The following is an 18,019-nucleotide window of genomic DNA, read 5'->3' on the forward strand; positions in this document are numbered from 1 at the left end:
AATGTCTGCTTTTCACCTCTGGAGATGCATTCTCAGTAGTTGATTGGGACCAAGAGCTATTGGGATGACATATAAAATATGATTAATCATTCAGTCATTAATTTGGCAAGCATGAAAAATTCAGTAAACTGTTACAGTCAGAGGTATCAGGATCAACACACATTGTCCTTGAAATCCTCCTCAGACTTGGGCTAGCTGGATAAACCTGAGTCTGAAAAAATGTCAAATACAAGAGGCATAATTTTCGGAAGTTGAGAAATTATTCTGAGTGCTTCAGGTTTAGCATTTTCTGAGATTCCTTAGGGGAACTGGTTTTAAGTGCTTTCTGATAGCGGAGTTGTTTTAAAGCATCTCATTATTTAAGGACCATGAACCATTACTCACTTTTGATTATTTGAACGGTGCTTTTCTTCGCAGATGATTCAAAGACTTAGAGATAAATCCTGTCTTTTCTGTTACAGAAAGACCATTTGCTGTTTTCCTTCCATTTCTTCCACTTTTGAAAATATTAAGGAAGAAAAAAACCCACAAAACAGAAATACCCCCAAGGGAACAGTTTGATGATTGCTGTTGTTCTAGCATGAACAGTATGAGCATGATGTTCAATCTTTTTTCTTGGTCAAGGACTTAACAGTCCCTTCAAATTTTTCTTCCCAAAGTAATGATTGTGTTTTCTATAAGATTTTGAATGCTTTCACCATAGAGCTCCTTTTCTATATTCCTAGAATATAAAATTTTCATTTTTCTGAGGAAGCTAAAAAAAAAAAATTATGATGATGATACTCTGGAAGCTACAAGAATGTTCTGAGGGTGCAATATAAATGTTTCTATGTACCTTTTAAGTTATTGCCTGAACTCTCAGCTTATTCCTTTCTTCATGTCTTGAAATATTTCTTCTTCTTTGAAAAATCTGAGGTTGTTCCAAGAACATGAATTCTTATTTATGATTTATTATTAAATTTTAGTTGATTTTTTTTTTAAAGCAGAACATTCATTTTAATTTATCCTCATCAGTCAGGGACCTTATTTGCCCTGACACATTCATTCAAATCTTACACTTAGAACCTCTAAATTATGTCTCTTTTTGCAAATTGTCCTGTAAGAAGCTAACATATTAGGTGGCATAGCTAGTGGAGTTCAGATTGTTATGTATTTTTCTGCTAAATGGTGTCATATTTTTATAAAAAGTAGCAAACTGATTCTAGTAAACTTTTGTGTTTCTTAGGTGGAAAGAGATTGTAAAAGGCTCTTTCTGCTGTATGGAAGACATTAAACCTAATAGTAAATCATCCCAATTATTCGTAGCTTGTGGGAGAAATCCCAGGGCCAAGGCCTATTGACTCAGAAACTCTGTAAATGCATTCTGTGCTTTATAATAAGTTGTTATGATCAGGCAGGAGGCCAAGTACCAGATGGATTGATTGCTTTCTGCCAGAGGTACGGCCACATCAGCTGCCTGTATTAGGAATGTATTTATTCTTGAAAATGTCAGCTTGACAATGGGAGTTCAATTTGTGCTATCAAAACATATTAGTCTCGTGATCCTAGAGTTAGATCAAATGCTTTGTTGAGAGGCACTACTTTTGTCTTACTTTGATTTAAGATCTTTTCCGTACTCCTCCTAAATTATGATGCTGTTTCCTGGTCTTTAGAGAGTAGGTTTGCTGAGGCTGTTTAGAGTAGAGGAATCAAATGGAGTTTTCCCAAACTGTCAAAAAGGATGCACACAAGATCTTAATTACTTAGTGTGAAACTGAGCTTTTTCACAAAATGTTTAGTCTGTGAAGGGAATGGTAGCAAACCAGCTCACAAATCAGTGCCTCTTCTGAGCTGCCACCTGTTGAAACGGGAAGTTAGTCACTTTGAAAGACTAACAAGTTATAGGAAAAGGTGTATCAATAGTCTGTTTTCTACAAGAAAAAGACAAACTCAGTTAGCATTTTTTTATAACCTGAGGGAGAACTGATGATTTGATTCACGTCCTAATCTAAATTCCATATTCATTGCATTTCATGGTGAAAACAAGAATTTAAACCCAAAGTAATCTTATCATAGCACGTGTCTCAACACGTGAGATCAAATCCATGCTGTCAAATTACACGTCTGTTCTTAGGTATTAAACATAGAAAAGTGTAAAATCCAGAACATTTGATGTAGTTATTTCCAAGACATATTTCCAAAGCAGATCTATGCAAAGGGGTACAAATATATGTACAGGGTGAGAATTCATCTGACATGACTTCGGGCAGCATAGCAGTACGGCTACTTGTATGTATCTGTAGTACTGCTTTAGATTCCCTTCATAGTTAGTGGAGGGAAATAGGTGCATACAGGCTGCCTTTACTCTCTCCCTAAAGAAGGGTCTCTAAAATAGGCTAGATTAATTACTCGTTAGAAGTGCTTATTTCTCTACTTCGTGATTTCCTGCACATGGTTAGGTGAATCATTCCTGAAATTTTCTGCATTGGGCAACTTACTGACCCAATATGAGGCACCTGCAATCTCTGCAGGTGAAGCAGTGTAACCACATTAGTGTACTGAAGGATACAAACAAAAAGAACCTATTTTCCAGAAGGACTTCTGAATTTGGGGAGAGCACAGTGCCAGTCATGGCTTACAGTTTCTTGAGCATGTCAGGCCAAAGCAAGTCAGATGGCCTTCAGTCAGCTTGTTCCTCTTTGTTACACATTTTTTGTGTATCAGCTTCTACAAGTGTCCTGTCTTGTTCAATAAACTACCCAATCTACTACCTAGTCCTCAGGTTCTGTTGAATCAGATTTTTAAAAAAAAGTCTAGGCAGCTTCCTCCAGCTAGTTAGCTACTGGATTGAACCTGCAAATTTCAACCTCCTACCTTAGAGAATGTCAGAAAGGCAGTCAGTACCTCCAGTGTTTCTTTCTCATTTTAGTTTAACAGCTGCCCTTTGAGTTTTCTTGAAATGCTGCGTGGGACAGAAGTTCACATTCGCGTTCTTGAGAGTACCACAAGACACAGCCCTTGTCCTAGTGCCTGGATACAAAAGTCCTGGCTAATGTTCGCTGGTGGGAGACTTCTCTGCCTCACTCCTCTCTTCCTCACTAGCATCTCAGGTTGCCAGTGTGCTGGTAGCTCATGTTGGCAAAGGGAGCTCATACTGACATGTCATCCATTGTAGAATTGCTGCTTGCCGGGGAATGGGGTGCCTGTGCTTTGCTAGTGCCCATGAAATTGCTGTAAATAGTACACAGGCTTTGAGGTAAAAGCAGGAACAGTTTATCCAACTAAAGTGAAGAGCATAAGAAATCAATTGCTATACTTAAAGACATATAGAAAAGTGGAACAGTTACAGTCTATGTTGTTACTGCTCATTCAGGTCTGGCTTCAGCATGGTTTCTTTTCCTTTGTTTCCTTTTCACCTAGCAGGCTCAAGCCAGACTAACTCCCAGGGTGACCGATGGTTTCCTGGAGATGGGGTCTGGTCCTTCAGCTACACTTTGTCTTTTAGTTGTTTCTTTCCCAAAATAGATTCTGATTTGGAATGAAGTCACCCCTTTTGTACTCCTTATTTCTGCTTAGCATAAATTCACCCTCCTGGCCTTCAGCATTTCTGGATAAATCTAACTGATTAAAAAGGTACCAGATTTTGTCTCTAGTGCCCTCATCAAAAAGAAGGCCCTTGGACTGTGTCTCTCAGCTGAGTGGATGTGGCTAGGCTTCACACTTATCTGACTTAACCTATTTACACAGTGCAATCCCCAGTGGGCAGATAACACAGGAAGAGTTACATTACCACTGGGCTTAATTGCATAAGCTGTGTCCAGCACAGAACTTCAAAAGTACTTGCTATATAAATGAGATTGATGAATGTGAATCATTCATAAAACCTGGTATGATGGAAAATAAATTGAGGGATGATTTGTGCCTAAAGTAAATGGGCCATAAGCGTGGTTTGTTGGAACTGGGGAGACACGATGGCATTTTCCTACATGGATGCATGACTGTACGATGGATATTAGAGGTGTCAAGAATTCAGTCTGAGGCATTGGAATATTGGAATAATGATAAACTACCTGAAATCCAGATACATGCCAGTGACAAAGTGTATGTACACGGAACATGTTGGACAGAGCGCAGAACCTTCTTGCATCAAAGCAAGGTCATAGAAATCATTGTGGTGACAGCAAGAGATGGGAACAAGCACCTGAGACTTCTGCTGTAGATGGTAGGACACACCTACCCATGTAGGTGCCAGGTGTTCCATAGCACACCTTCAGGAGAAGCAGTCCTAGGAAGCCCTGGGCTGCCCAGTTCCTACTGCTAGTTACAAGAGTCGAGTTTTCTAAGCCTCTTTGTTTTACACCAGTGATTTTATTTTAAGATACACAAGGGATCAACACATCTAGCTGTCAAAGTTCTAACTGATTAATTTAAGGGAATTTAATATGGTAAACAATTTTAGAAAGGTTGGTTGCTTTTAAGGCATTTTTAGACTTGGCCTGTGAGGCTGTTGTGCACTATTGCTGACTGCAAGAGTTGCTTGTTGCTGCAGAAGGGTTATGTTTGTACTTGTTACCGGTTTTGCTTATTAGTTAAGCTTTTTCACCAGCGGAAGAGACACGGTCTAATGATTTCATAATGTCTAAGAAAAAGAAATTGTGAAACCTTTACTATACACTCTGAGGAACTGAAATGTAAGTGACTAGGATGTAAAATGTTACTTAGTAGTGTCTTTAATGGTTGTAAATGTGCAAAAAACCAACTGAATAGTCTGTACAGTGCTTAAAAAAGGTGTGGGGAGAAAAAGGTTATTGGGGTCTGGGAGGGTGGTCAGCTGGGTGGACAGGGTGTTTCTCTGCACAGCTGTTCCGTTACTAATCTGTGAAGCTGTAAGCATGAGAAGCAGAATTCATAAAACCAGTCAGATCTGTCAAATAGAAATATCAGGAAGGAAACAGAGATGTATGTAGCTCACATGGTGGTTCTCGTCAGGAAGGCAGGAAGATGCTGAGATGTTACATTTGTCAGCTAGTCTAAAGATGCATTCTGATGTCAAATAATTGAAGATACATTGGAAAAGATATTTCCCTCTGCAAAGGTCTCAGAAACCTATTTATCCTGAAATAATCCCTAAATTTGAAGAAAGGGAAATGAACTGATATTGTCACCATAGTGCTGTAAGGTTGAGTTCCTGTGTGCTTGCAAGAGCTTGTCTAAAACTTCATTATTAGCAGTGCTGGCAAATACTAGATAACTTTGCTTGCATGCTGTCTGTGTTTATGCTGAGTGGAAGCTATGGGAGGTACAGGAATAGTCTTTCACTAGTAAAAATTTACTGTTTCCCATAAATTAAAAATTTTCATGTTATGTTTGTTCCTTTTGTTCTTAAACAATTGTTACTGTGTATTCAGTTTCAGTTTAGGAGCTTTCTGTAGGACCTACAACTGTGTTTCAAGATGCACTTCATAAAAGTCTCTTGATGACTTGTTCGATGAGTTGAATATATTTTTACGGAGAGACTTTTGGAGCTAGGCGTCTTCAGGAGTTTCCTGGAGGATAATTTTGTATCCTGAAATATAGATAACTGGTTAGATAATTATATCTCAGTAAAGCCTTCTATTAATAGCTATTCTTGCTGTAATATTTAGATGTACTTCTTCTAGAATTCACATAGCCTTTTGTCAATTCTTTGTATTTCTGCAGCTTTCAGTGCACAAAAAAATTTCTGTTTGTTTCCCAATTACAATTTATTTTATTTTAAATTATAAACATATGCTGTGGTAACCTTATGGGACTGTTCTGTAGTTAATTGCTATTTATGTATCACCCTGGAACTTTGATTTCTGTGGTAATGATAAAAAATGCATGCTTTGTGGAGTTTAAATATGAAGAAATAATTTTTTTTATTTTTGCTGAAAGATTCATGGATAGAACTCTTTTTAATGACAGGACTAGCCATTTTGGTCCTTGCAGTTCTATTTTCCTTTTCATTTACGAGCCACTAATATGTACAAAGCTGTAAGCCATCTATTTGAAGAAACAGAGTTTTTAAAGAGAGGCTTGAATGCTTGTCAGAGAAGTGAGGACTGAGAGTATACAGAAAAGCATACCCTTTTCAGTTCTGCTGCTGCTATTTTATACTGCATCCTCAGGCAGGTGACTTCATCTGACTCTCAGATTACAAAGTTGAAGTTATGCTGGGACTAGGTATCTCCAAGAGATCTGGGTCTGAGTGCTGTGGTTTGGGAGCTGAGACAGCAGTCTCTCACGGTTCCTGTTGTTCAGTTTGTATTATCTCGAGATGGGACTCATACGAATGAAGATAAAATTGAAGAACATTGGTATTGAACACCTATGGCTTTCTGCTGTGGTCTAAGTTTAGTTAATTATAATTTTGTGGTGATGCACTGTTTAAAGATATACTGTTTTAACAATTTCTGCAATCACTGCAGCTGTCTACTCAAGGAGATGCCAGCCAGGTGATTGGACCGCTCACAGAGGCACAGAGGAGGAATGTGGCTGTAGTTAATTCACTATACAAACTGCACCAATCGGTTCTGAAGGTAGGCTTCCTTTGGTATTTCTCTTCTTGCCGTGTTAACTTCTTTGTTCTATCGTATGGATATTCTCCCATTAGCTGAGAACTGACAAATACAGCCCAATTTGGGGTTAAGAGCTGCACCTTGCTATGCATTTGTACAACTCTGAGACTTGGCTGGCCCTTGTAAGCACCACTGTGTGACAAACTGTCAATATTAGAAGGGGAGTGAAAGATGTGTTTATAGAGAATAATCACGTCTCACATCCATTGTTTTGTGAGCCTAAACAATTGAACTCTCTGGTTTTGCTTATCAAGTAAGCTCTGTCTTTGTACTGATCAGTCTGATAGCCCTTGTCTGCATCCTTTCCAACCCAAGCTTATCTTTCTCAGAAGACCCTCACTGCTTTCCCACGATTGTGGCCACACTGGAAAGGGGAAGGAAAGGGTGAAATGAAGAAAAGCAGCACCTCACAAATATCTCCGTGCATTGTTGCTGTGACTAAAGCCTGGCCTGGAAATGTTTTCAGCATTAAGCACAGTTATGAATAATTCCAGTTTACTGGCTTAGTGATGCCAATGGTTATACAGTCTCTGTAAATTAAAACAAACAGATATAGTGGTAGTTGTAGTTAATCGTGTTTAAATCCTAGCCTGATTAGAAAAAAGATCATGAGTACTCCTGACTGTGGATAAGTTTCAGGAATGTTAAAAAATGCTAAAAAGCCTATAAAATTTGCTTAGATTTTGCAAACAGATGGTAGATCAACTTTTAAGTCTGCTTTCTCTGATGTATTTAGTAATGAACCTCATGTGCCTTAGTGTTGGAGGGAGATCTCATATGATTCAGTCTTTGAGTTCAGTACTTAACTGGCTTAAAAATACTATTGTATAGCATGTTCATAACTGTAAGGAAATTGGTAGAATATTCCTTCAGATCATTCCTTGACTTTCAATTCTAATATTGTTGTAGCTGTACATAATCAGCTATTTAATATGTAGTATTATAGTAGTCATAATACTGAGAAAGAACAACCATTCTTTCAAGTATTTGCTATAGAGCTGCTTGTATAGTTCTCCATAAATTCTATACTTAGCAGTGGGAGAATACACCACTTACTCTTATTCTGATTCTGTTAACCCTTCAGCTAAATTTCAGTTGAACTCAATTGAATAATTTCTTTGCCAAGGCAGAAGCAGAGTCCATAGGAAATTTGAGAGCAAAGGACTGATACTGGTGCATTGAAAATTCTGTCTGTAATAAAACACATTTCGTAGTTATCTATTCCTATGTAAACCACTCATTACTAAGGATAACTAAGTATGTTTCTAAATGAAATTAAATATTAGGGATTCTAATAATTTGTTGAATGTCGACTATTAACAATTACTTTAAAATTTTTAGGTCATTACCAATCAGAGCTCATTTCCAGCAACTGCTGAGCAAACAGTCACAACTGCCTTAAAGGTAATTGAATGTCCATATGCTGCAGGGGTAGGGCTGAGCTTTGCTTTGTTTGTTACACTTAAAATGGGCACTTATTTTCCTAGGTATTATTTTGTGTCAGTGTACGTTAGTCAAAGGTATACAAATATTCTGAAATGTATATTTTGTTGTATCTGCGGCTATATATATATGTTGCATGTGCCAAATCACTGCTTGAGTAGCATTTGTATTCAAGAATATTCTCATAATGGTCGGAACTCAGATGTCATCTGACTGTGAAAATAAATGTCTTTCTCTGCACCGTTCACGCAGCAATAACTGGATCCTTCATCACCTCGTTGCCCCCCCACCCCGACACACAAATAAGATTATGATTTTTATGCTACCTGGTGCTTTTCCGGGGGGCGATGTGGATGGCTGTGCAGCCCTCTGTGGATGACAGCTATCCACATCCGTCCTGCTGTGCACTAATCTGGGAGGGGTTGTGTGCAGAGGAATGAAGGGTAGCTTACGTGTCTGGGGAGGGAACAGCTGAACAAAGTGTGTGCACCAAAACATGTATGCTTACAAACAAGGAATGCCAGATCGTTGTGCACCTTTTTGAAGCAAGGCTTTACATAGAAGTAGTAAACAGCCCTGTTTCTGTACTTTACTGGTAAAATCAATTAAAGAGAAATGTTATCTTAGGCTTTTGTCCTTCTATTTAGCAGTTTCTAGTGCAGAATAATAAAAAGCACTGTTGAAATGAACTGTTTGTCAAGGTATTTTTGAGGTGTCAAAATGCAAATGCTTCTAGTTTCTGTTTCCTTACTTCTGCCTTTTTCTTATTCTATTTTAGGCAGTCCATGATCTAATGGGTAGTGCTGTTCAACCGTTACTGAACTCTGTAGGAGATTCAGTAGAAGCTATCATCATCACTATGCACCAGGAAGATTTTTCTGGGTAACTAGAAAAATTTTTTAAATTTACCATTGCTTTAGTAAGACATCCTGCATATGCATAATAGATTGTTATTGCCACAAAGTCCTTGGAGCAACAGCGTGTGTTTGTTGAGGGGAGGGCAATGCTTTATGGTCAATGAACACAGAAAGCAGAATTACACCTATCTATTGAAACAAATTAATCAGGTAGCATCTGTCTTCTTCCCCTCCTCCCTCCGTTTTTTTGCATATCTGTTGAGTAAAATTCATTTTAAATAGAAAAATAAAACCAAGCAGAGGCCATTTTTGTGCTTAAAAAAATCCCTTTTGCTTTCGGAACATATTTTTTGCAGGCAGTCTTCAGAACTGTCAGTATTCTTGTTTCTTAAAATAAAGCATATAACCTCTGATTCAAAATTACACATAAATTTTTCTAAAGCAGTATTGAATATTAAATGGTCCAAAAAATCTTTTTTATTGAAAGCTCAGATTTAGTGTATTATGCTATTTTCCCATAGCATTTTAATTAAAATTTCCAGTATTCTTTATCTACAAAGATCTTGAGTCCTATCTATAATTGAGTCTTCCTTCCTGAGCAGTATTTTGGTTGTTATCTCTGTTCTGACATTGCTTATAACATCATCAGATGTCTTGTTTTCTGTCTTGGAAATTCACTGAAAATAGTATATTTTCAGAGGGGTTTTAAATTTTCCTTTTGACTTTTTTTTTTTTTTAAACAATATTTTACCCTCTCCGTCTTTCCTTTGCCACCACTAGCAAAATACCTCTCTAGGTGTATAAACCAATTCCAGCCAAAGGCTGTTTTGTTAGACAGCCAATATGGTCAGGTTCCTGAGTTTGGAAGAACTCTTTTGCCTGACTGTGATTCAAAGAAAGAGAAAGGTGATTGATTTCTGTGTCCTGTAGCTTCTGTGCTGCTTCTGTGATAATTAGATTGACTTCTTAATCCTAGGTTTGGAGGAATCTAGGAAACTTTCTGTACAGAGAACAGGTTGGGGATAGGCTAAACTGGTAACCCTGTAACATGTGCTTTTATTTTCTGATCCATTAATAGAGTTTCAAATCAATAACTGGGACATTTAAATTTAGGGGCTGGATTTGAGGTTTAGGCTCCAACTGGTGGAGGCTCTGCAAGTCGGGTAGGAGTGGGGTGATTTCCTTTATCTTGTTAGGATGGGAATGGCTGATAAAGAGATATTTTTTTACTACAGTTTCAGAGAGCACTACATGCTCTTTATTCTGAGTAGAAATGAGATGCTACAATTCATGCCATGACTTCGTGGGGTAGGAAAAAATTAAAAAGAATCCAGTAGTTTTTGGTTGTGTTTTAAAGATGGATTTGGCTGTCCCCATTTCTTTTTTCTTTTCTTTTTTTTTTTTTCAGATCATTATCCAGCTCAGGAAAACCAGATGTCCCTTGTTCTCTGTACATGAAAGAACTACAGGGTTTTATAGCAAGAGTCATGAGCGACTACTTCAGACATTTTGAGTGTTTTGACTTTGTCTTTGATAACACTGAAGCCATGGCTCAAAGAGCAATTGAACTTTTCATTCGCAATGCCAGTCTAATAAGGCCCCTTGGTGAAGGTGGGAAGATGCGGCTTGCGGCAGATTTCGCACAGGTACCCTTAATGCTGATTTCTGCTTTTTACTGTTACTTCACTGTATTCACTGAAAAGTATCAATACTTTTGTCCCCATCAAAGTATAAACAGGCAGTTGTAGAGATTGGTGCATTCCAGTTCTAAACATCCTCTCTGATGAGATCCTGTATCCTGAGAAATGCATCCACTAAGTAGTTGAAGATCCCTCGTCACCATAAGGCAGATTCAGGGAGGTCTGACAGCTTCCTATCAAGTGACTGTTGCATTTAAATTCAGCTGCATCTTGACATTTTATCCAGCTTGTCTGATCTCTTCAGTATGTCCATCATTTGCCACGATTCATTCACTTCATTCTTTCTCTCTCTTCTAACAGAATGTGTCGCTTTCTTAATCGCTTTATATATCACAGTGCCTACAGTAGTTAATCGCTAACTCAGCTGCCTTGCAGTATAGGAAACAAGCTAAAGAAATACCAATATCCTGTGGAAGAACTGCCCTTTCGGTAACAGAAGAGAGTTTTCTTGTGGGATTCTGTTCATGACCTGATCAACTTATCTGCCTCTCAGCTTTACCTAGCTCATATACTGGACTAAAACACAAAACAAATCGCCAGATTAATATCCACTACCTGTCTGCTTATCTACTATATTCAAATTTAATTCGTTAATAGTAACACTGTGTGATTAACTTGCCAAAGAATACAGGCTTGCATTAGATTGGTCTGAGGGTTCTGGTTATTATTATCCAAGTGGAAAAGGGAATTGGCACCAGCTGTTTGCATACTGAGTGCTGCTTTTGGCTGGTAGGTAACTGAGGTAGGAGAGGAAGGCAGGGAGGGAGAAATCACTGCCATCTCTGCTTCTGCTTGTGGCTGCTTTGTATCATTTGCCTGTGAGTTACATACTCCTGAGTAAAGTTTTTTTTATTCATTACTCAAAAGTAGCAAATCAGCATTTAACCGCAGAAGTTAAGGGGAAGTTTTCAATTGCTTTCGGTGAGAAGGTTCTGTTCCCTTCTCTATTTTGAAGACAATGGCATGAAATTGGAGAAAAAAAAGGATGCTTGACTCTTCCTCTGGAAGGAATATAGAAAATTTTTGTAATTTATACTGCAGTACTAAAGTAAGTCATATAAATTTGGGAAATATCTTCACCTAATTCTACAGTAAAGAGCATCTCATCTAAGCAGCTATTATAATAATACTAAAAATATCACTCGTTTATCATTTTTAAACACTTATTTTTCTCATTCTAACACGGGCTGCCTTATAAGTGAAAAATGAAGGTATGTTTTCATCTGAGTGTAAGGGGATTTGCATGTTCTTCCCCACTGTGCTGAGTGTAACTCCTGAACGGACAACTGTGTGAAGATAAATGTTCTGATTTCTCTTCTTTTGTACTGTAGAAGAAAAAAAATAGGTTTTCAATTCATTCTTGTCTCTGCCTTCAGCTGTTGCTGCATCTGGGGGCTGCCTTGTGTTTTTCTCATCTTCACATTGCACCATATTTTTGGCTTGTTTAAAAGTGGGCTTAAGACCAGAACTGCCTGGGTCCAACCAGCCCCATACAGCCATCTCAATGCTCACTCTGTGCCTTTGAGCATCTCTGCACAGAGCTCCTTAGGGCGTCCCAGGCTGCACAGGGGCTGTAGTGTCTAGAATGGCCTGGACACTATATCCTGTTGCTCGGAATAACAGAAAAAGGACCGAAACATTTTATATGTGGAGGCTGCCTTATATCTATGTTTTCTGGGGTGTGCCTACCCCTCCCGAAAACCTGGTGGGTTTTGGGCATATGGCCATGACGCCAGCTCCTGGTAGCCCCACTGGGGAGCTTGTAGTTGCTCTGACCCAGCCAGGAGGCTTGGGCACTTTCACTGAAATGTGGCTGTAATCCTGAACAGGAGTTGTTTCAATTCCATGCTCCCGTTCCCATGGCTCGTGGCTTTGTCGAGGAAAAGACTTGATTCCTCCAAAGAGAAGGGGAGGTTGCTGCTGCTTTGGGCTGAGGAGAGCAGGGAGCAGGTATTTAGGTGGGCTGCTGGCTTGATGGAAAGGATGAAGTTTTCCAAATGGCCATAAATGCTGTGTGCAGGGTTTTTTTCAGTCCCAGAAAGGCACTGCATTGTTGGACTAAAGCCAAACCCGAAGAAAAGGACCTGCCTGGAAAGACACTTTGTGTGTAGGAGGAGGTTTGTTTATAAACTGATTTTACTTGTGCTCTGTCTTGTAGAGTAATTTTTAATTTTCTGTATTCAAAAAGGGTTACATGTTCCTGCTTAAAACTGGCTTTTGAGATCTAAAACCCCTTTTGGTGTTTTGGGGTTACTTGCAAGCAAAAGACCTGGGCAGAAATCTGTCCAGAAACTTTGATTAATTTGGGGTCCTATTATAAATACGCATGCAGTAAATCAAATAATCTGGGGTTGCATCAGATTTTGGGTATCTCATGTGCTTGTGCACATTTCTTTCAAGGCACTCAGAGTTACAGCTGCCTTATACTCAGCAGAATAGCTTTGGCTGAGGGTCAGATTTGAAAATTTTTGCACTGGAAACGTGTTTTACTGGTAAGTTGCCTCCAAACAACAGGTGTCTACACAGAAGGGGGAAGACTGAGGCTTCAAGTTCTCTTCATTCAGAACTGGGTTCAGTGAGGTGCACAATAGCCAATTTTCTTGAGTAAGGCTTAGCTACTTACACAGCTAGGAATTATTGCTGTAATTCTGCTGAATTCTGTCTCTTATCCTGTTTCCAGTGTCAGTACTGCATTTTGCTATCTTGTGCATTACAAATATTTCAGTGGTGAGACTAGGTGTGTGCTAGTGTGGCAGCTGTGAACAGAGGTATGACAGGCTTGAAACATGCCTGAATATCATTAATAAGATTTCATGAAGATCAGTGCTTACAGGAACACAGAAACATTTTAAGCCCTAGAAAATGTCTGCAGTGCTGCAAGGTTGTTATCACATACTGTGCTGTTCCTTGGGACTCTCACTGTTTAAAATATTTCTAGTCTACAGGCCGAATTCACCTCTTTTCATGCTCTCAGTTTTTATGCAGGCAATTGCACAAGGTTACTTTTCAGTTCACTCCTATAAATCCCTGCATCAGTTTGTTTTCATTTGTTTTTGTATTTTTAAGGTGACCATAATTCAGTATTCATGTATGTAATACCAAATTTCACTTTTTAATTCCGTACTAGTCAGACTGAAAAAAATGTTCTCCTGGAGGCAAGCAAGCCAGCAAGCCCTGATGGTTTTTCAACATTTATGTTTCTGGGGAGTACCAGTTCTTCTCCTAGGACCTTTTAACTTGCTTGGTATTCAGAGTTGTTACAGCACTTAACACTTAGGCACACATTAGGACTGGTGGCTTGTAGTTCAGGCCTTCCTAAAACCTGACGGAAGTGCTGGACAATGCAGCAAAGAATGAAATACAAGCACAATCAGTTGAGAAATTTATTTAGAATAAATGAGGAATCTACAGTAATATTTGGCATAGAAATTAGTAGTCTGCTACATCAAGTTTGTAGGCTGATGCAGGAAAATAATTGTTTATTAATAGCAACTACAAATCACAACTACATTGAAATAAACTAGTCTAGAAATTGCAAAGACTAAGTAGTCTTTATGCTTCATGGCATGAAAGCATGACATGATTTCCCATCTTTTCATAGTACAGGTGTATGTTTGGAGTGACATATAAGGCAGGAGCCACTGTCTGTGCCAAGAACACCATCTCATGTCATGACTGATTATTTTCAGCCTTGTTGAGTGAACTATTTTTATTGGTCCTGTTTGAGTTAATACTATTCTATATATACCTTCATATATTTCTTATCTAGGTGTGATTTATAGTTGGGGTTTTTGGCATTGTTCAGTACTGTGTTCAAACAGTTTTGATGGGGCATAGTTAACACTCCCACCAACTCTTCAAGTCTTTATCAATAAATTACTGCAAAATGTTTTGGTTTTACTGAATTTTCCTAGAAAAATGTTTTTACTGTAGAAGTTGACAATGCTAAATTCTAGTGCAGAAGAAATGTTTCTATCTGCTGGTTACCCTATGGTCAGAATCTAGTTTTCCTGATTCAATATGTGGCATTAGAAAAGCAAGAATATTAGGCATTTAGGTTTTAAAAAATGTAAACAGATTTGCTCGTTTGATCAAACATGGTGATACAAGTGTAAAAATGCTTCTTAGAATTTTTCCTAAAAAATTTCCTTTCTAGTTTCTTATGAAGAAGTGAGAGAAGCAGGATGCTGTAATCACAGTTGTAGTCATAAGGACAGAAACTACTAAAGCTAAAATGCACTTAATGTTTAATGCTAACTATCTTACTGGAAGAAAGAAATTATTTTCTGATGTGTGTTATTTTGGAGGTATTACTGCTGAAGGATTTACTTAAACATCAACCATTTTGGAATTGCTGCATGGGGGAGAAATCAAATTCCACATCCCTTCGAGGCCAGCTTCTTTCGTGTAACAGTGCAGAGCTCTTCTGCTCCCTTGCTTGTTAAAGCATTCTCTCCTGGTGAATGGCTAGAAAAAAGCATTTTGAGTTAACATTTAAAAACTTGGAATTCATCTTGGCCAGGAGGAAATGTAATTGCTAAAAATTTAATGTTAAGATTTTCCAGCTGAAAAAACAGCTGTTTAGTAATGAGAGATCTTGAAAATACCACAATAGGCACTAAACAATAACTTCACTATGGGGTTTTTCAAAGCGCTCTTCAATATATATGCATTATCTGTATCTAGACTACATATTAACTTCACCCTTGGGTTGCTGAACATAATCCAATTAGAGAAGCCAGCCATGTGATGTATTTTTTACAATATGGCTAGCCAGTGAATAGTTCAACAGATAATTGACCACCTAGCCATGGGCTATGGCAGGGTCATATGAGAAGAAAAGATAATATAGCCTTTTTGGGCTTAGAGAGCAAGAATCATTGAGAAGAAGCATATGTTGGGCAGGAGTCGGCCACTGTGTTCTGTGAAGCATAGCAAAATAACATTAATAAATCATGGAAAAGCAATGGGTTTTGAACAAAGTTAGAAGAAACGAGGCAGAGTCATTAGGCCTTCTTCTGATCTAGCTGCCACTTGCTTTTTGGCAGGCACTTGCACTTCCTACTGCTTGTCTTGCATCCTGTGTTAATGATTATATCACATTAGTCAGTCAAGCCTCTGTGGTTGCAAATTACTGCTTGGACACCTGATTTATCACTGATTTAACCTGGATATCTGAATTTTCAAATTTGCAGTTCCAAATTTGGAAAAGAAACAAAAAATACTACTCATCCGTACATATGTGAAGCCTGTAGGATATGACTGTATGAAAGGCCTTGCACATGCGGTACAAATACTGGCTTGCAGACAGCCAAGAACATCACCCGACCTGTAAAAGCTCACCAAAGTGCTTTGGAAACTGTAGCTGTGTATCGTAGCAAAAGCTGCTACAGTATAAATATGCTGCACAAATCAAGAGTCAATGCAGCTTCAGGTGATGACAGATAGCAGAACCAAGAAGTGATGTATGCTCAATCCTCTGCCCAATTCCAGCACCTTAAAAACAGCAGCTGTTCCAGCCGAATGATTCCTCCCTGGCACTCGCTCCCAGGCCAGCCATGCTGGCTGGCACAATGCTCAGCAGAGACACAAAACCCTGCTCAGTGGGCCTGCAGAAATGAATGTAACAGCACAAAGATGCTGTAGCATCTCACTACAGCATTGGGCTCAGACAAATAGCTAAAATTAAAGTGAAGAAAACAATCTTAGTTGTAATACAAAGTATAGTTTTTATTGGAGAGATTGGGTTATAACACATAGCAGACTAGTGTTGTAAATTTAAAAAAAAAAAAAGTTTCTGTCATTTATGTACTTTTTTACCAGATTAGTTTTCACTCATTCCCACTCTTCATGAGTCAATTTGAGATGGTATAGTATGCTGCAAAGCTTAAAAACAATTTTTTTCTTTGGCAACTAGTACTTCACGAATCAACCATCTGCTGCCATTAAATCTATCTAGTTCTAGCAATACTAATAATTTCCTACAGTGAATAAAGGTTGAAGATGAAGTAATAGAATTTTCCAAAGTAAATTTTATTCCTTAGTACCTAAGACTAAAAACGTTGATTTATGGAAGCTGCCAATTCTGTTCAAGAGAAATAATTTAAATTTGTTTTAATAAGGAATTGGTTAAGCTGTAGAAAGTTTCACTTACATCTCATGACATCATATTATGTTTCAGGAGTGAAACAGTCATTTAAAACTTATTAAGCAAAATTACATTTTGCTATGCTGGGATTTCTTTCCCCTCATGAGTACAGTTTGATCCATGCATCTCTGTTTGCACAAGTCAGACTGGCAGTTTGTGGCCTGTTACCAAATTCTCTAAAGGACCTAAAAGAATTATCTTCTCCCTGGTTCTTCACAGCTATAAGCCCATGGCTCCCACCAGAGCTGGGTCACCAGCTCCTGCAGGATATCAGTTACTTCCAGCTGCCTCTAGCCAATACCGATGCCTGAAAAGAAGCTCTGGAGAAATCAGTCTCTTGCTCCCATTTGTTTTTCAGGGTCTGTAGGGTTCTTGTATCATGATGCAGCGAAGCCTACTTAATTAGCTCCTCTTTTTGGCTGCTTGCTTTTGATCCTGGGCAGCAGACAGGCCTCTTGGCTCCCATATGTGCTCAGAAGTGTCCCGCGGGATCTGGGGGAACAATATGCTGAACTTGCTCTAAGCTTCATCGCAGTTTGGTGTTGGAGCACCTCCCTGCAGAAATCCCCTGTCCTGGAGGGGACAACTCAACCTCGCTCCCTTGCACTGGCAAATTCAGCACACAGCACAGCAGCTGACAGCTCCTCCTCGAGCGTGGGGATGTTGGCTTTCCATTTGCATGCCTTTTGCACTGCCTGGTGGATAGCGTGCTTGCTCAGGAACTGCAGAGCTGGGTTGTACGTGCTCTTCAGCCCAAGAAACAGGTACCCCTTGCACCTGCATGTGGGAGAGGTGACCTAGCCCTCAGGCTGCGAGGGTTACGGGGGGACAGGGCAGGGATCCCACCCAGCTGTAGAGAATGGGCCAGTTTATAGCCTAGAGCAGAAGATTTGGGAGCCACAAGGGCAGCAGGCAGGAGGGAGCCGGGCTGTTACCCAGGGCTGGAGCATTCATCTGAAAGCAGAAGACAAAGATCCTTATTTCTGCTTCCTGGATTTTTACTCACTTTCTGCTTCTGCGCGTTTCTGCTTAATATAAAATGCAGGCCTGCAGGTGCTCAATGTGGGGCATGTGCTCCAAGGTTCCCAGGCTTGGGGAGCGGCTTTGCACTGCCTGTAGGCTGGCTCTGTGGGGCTTTCCCCAGCGCCTTTCAGAGGAAGTGTAGGTGCCTGGGTTGGGCCCTCTGGCTTTCCCAGCTTTGTTTGACTGAGTGTCATGTAGATGGATACTCCTACATGACCCACCTGACCTATTTTAGATGTCTACCTCAAGGAAAGATGTGTCTCACCCCAG

At 39.2% G+C, this 18,019-nt stretch overlaps 1 protein-coding gene across 1 annotated transcript in view; it reads left to right on the forward strand.

Moving 5' to 3' along the window:
* Positions 1-18,019, forward strand: part of COG5 (component of oligomeric golgi complex 5) — a 194,938-nt gene that overhangs the window by 161,597 nt on the left and 15,322 nt on the right. Inside the window, exons 15-18 of the mRNA XM_052789451.1 lie at positions 6,429-6,539; positions 7,920-7,982; positions 8,800-8,903; positions 10,287-10,524. Of these exons, the coding sequence (XP_052645411.1) occupies positions 6,429-6,539; positions 7,920-7,982; positions 8,800-8,903; positions 10,287-10,524 (516 nt within the window). The remainder of the gene's footprint in view (positions 1-6,428; positions 6,540-7,919; positions 7,983-8,799; positions 8,904-10,286; positions 10,525-18,019) is intronic.

The sequence above is a fragment of the Harpia harpyja genome, chromosome 6 (assembly GCF_026419915.1).
Source record: "Harpia harpyja isolate bHarHar1 chromosome 6, bHarHar1 primary haplotype, whole genome shotgun sequence".
Taxonomy (NCBI): Eukaryota; Metazoa; Chordata; class Aves; order Accipitriformes; family Accipitridae; genus Harpia; species Harpia harpyja.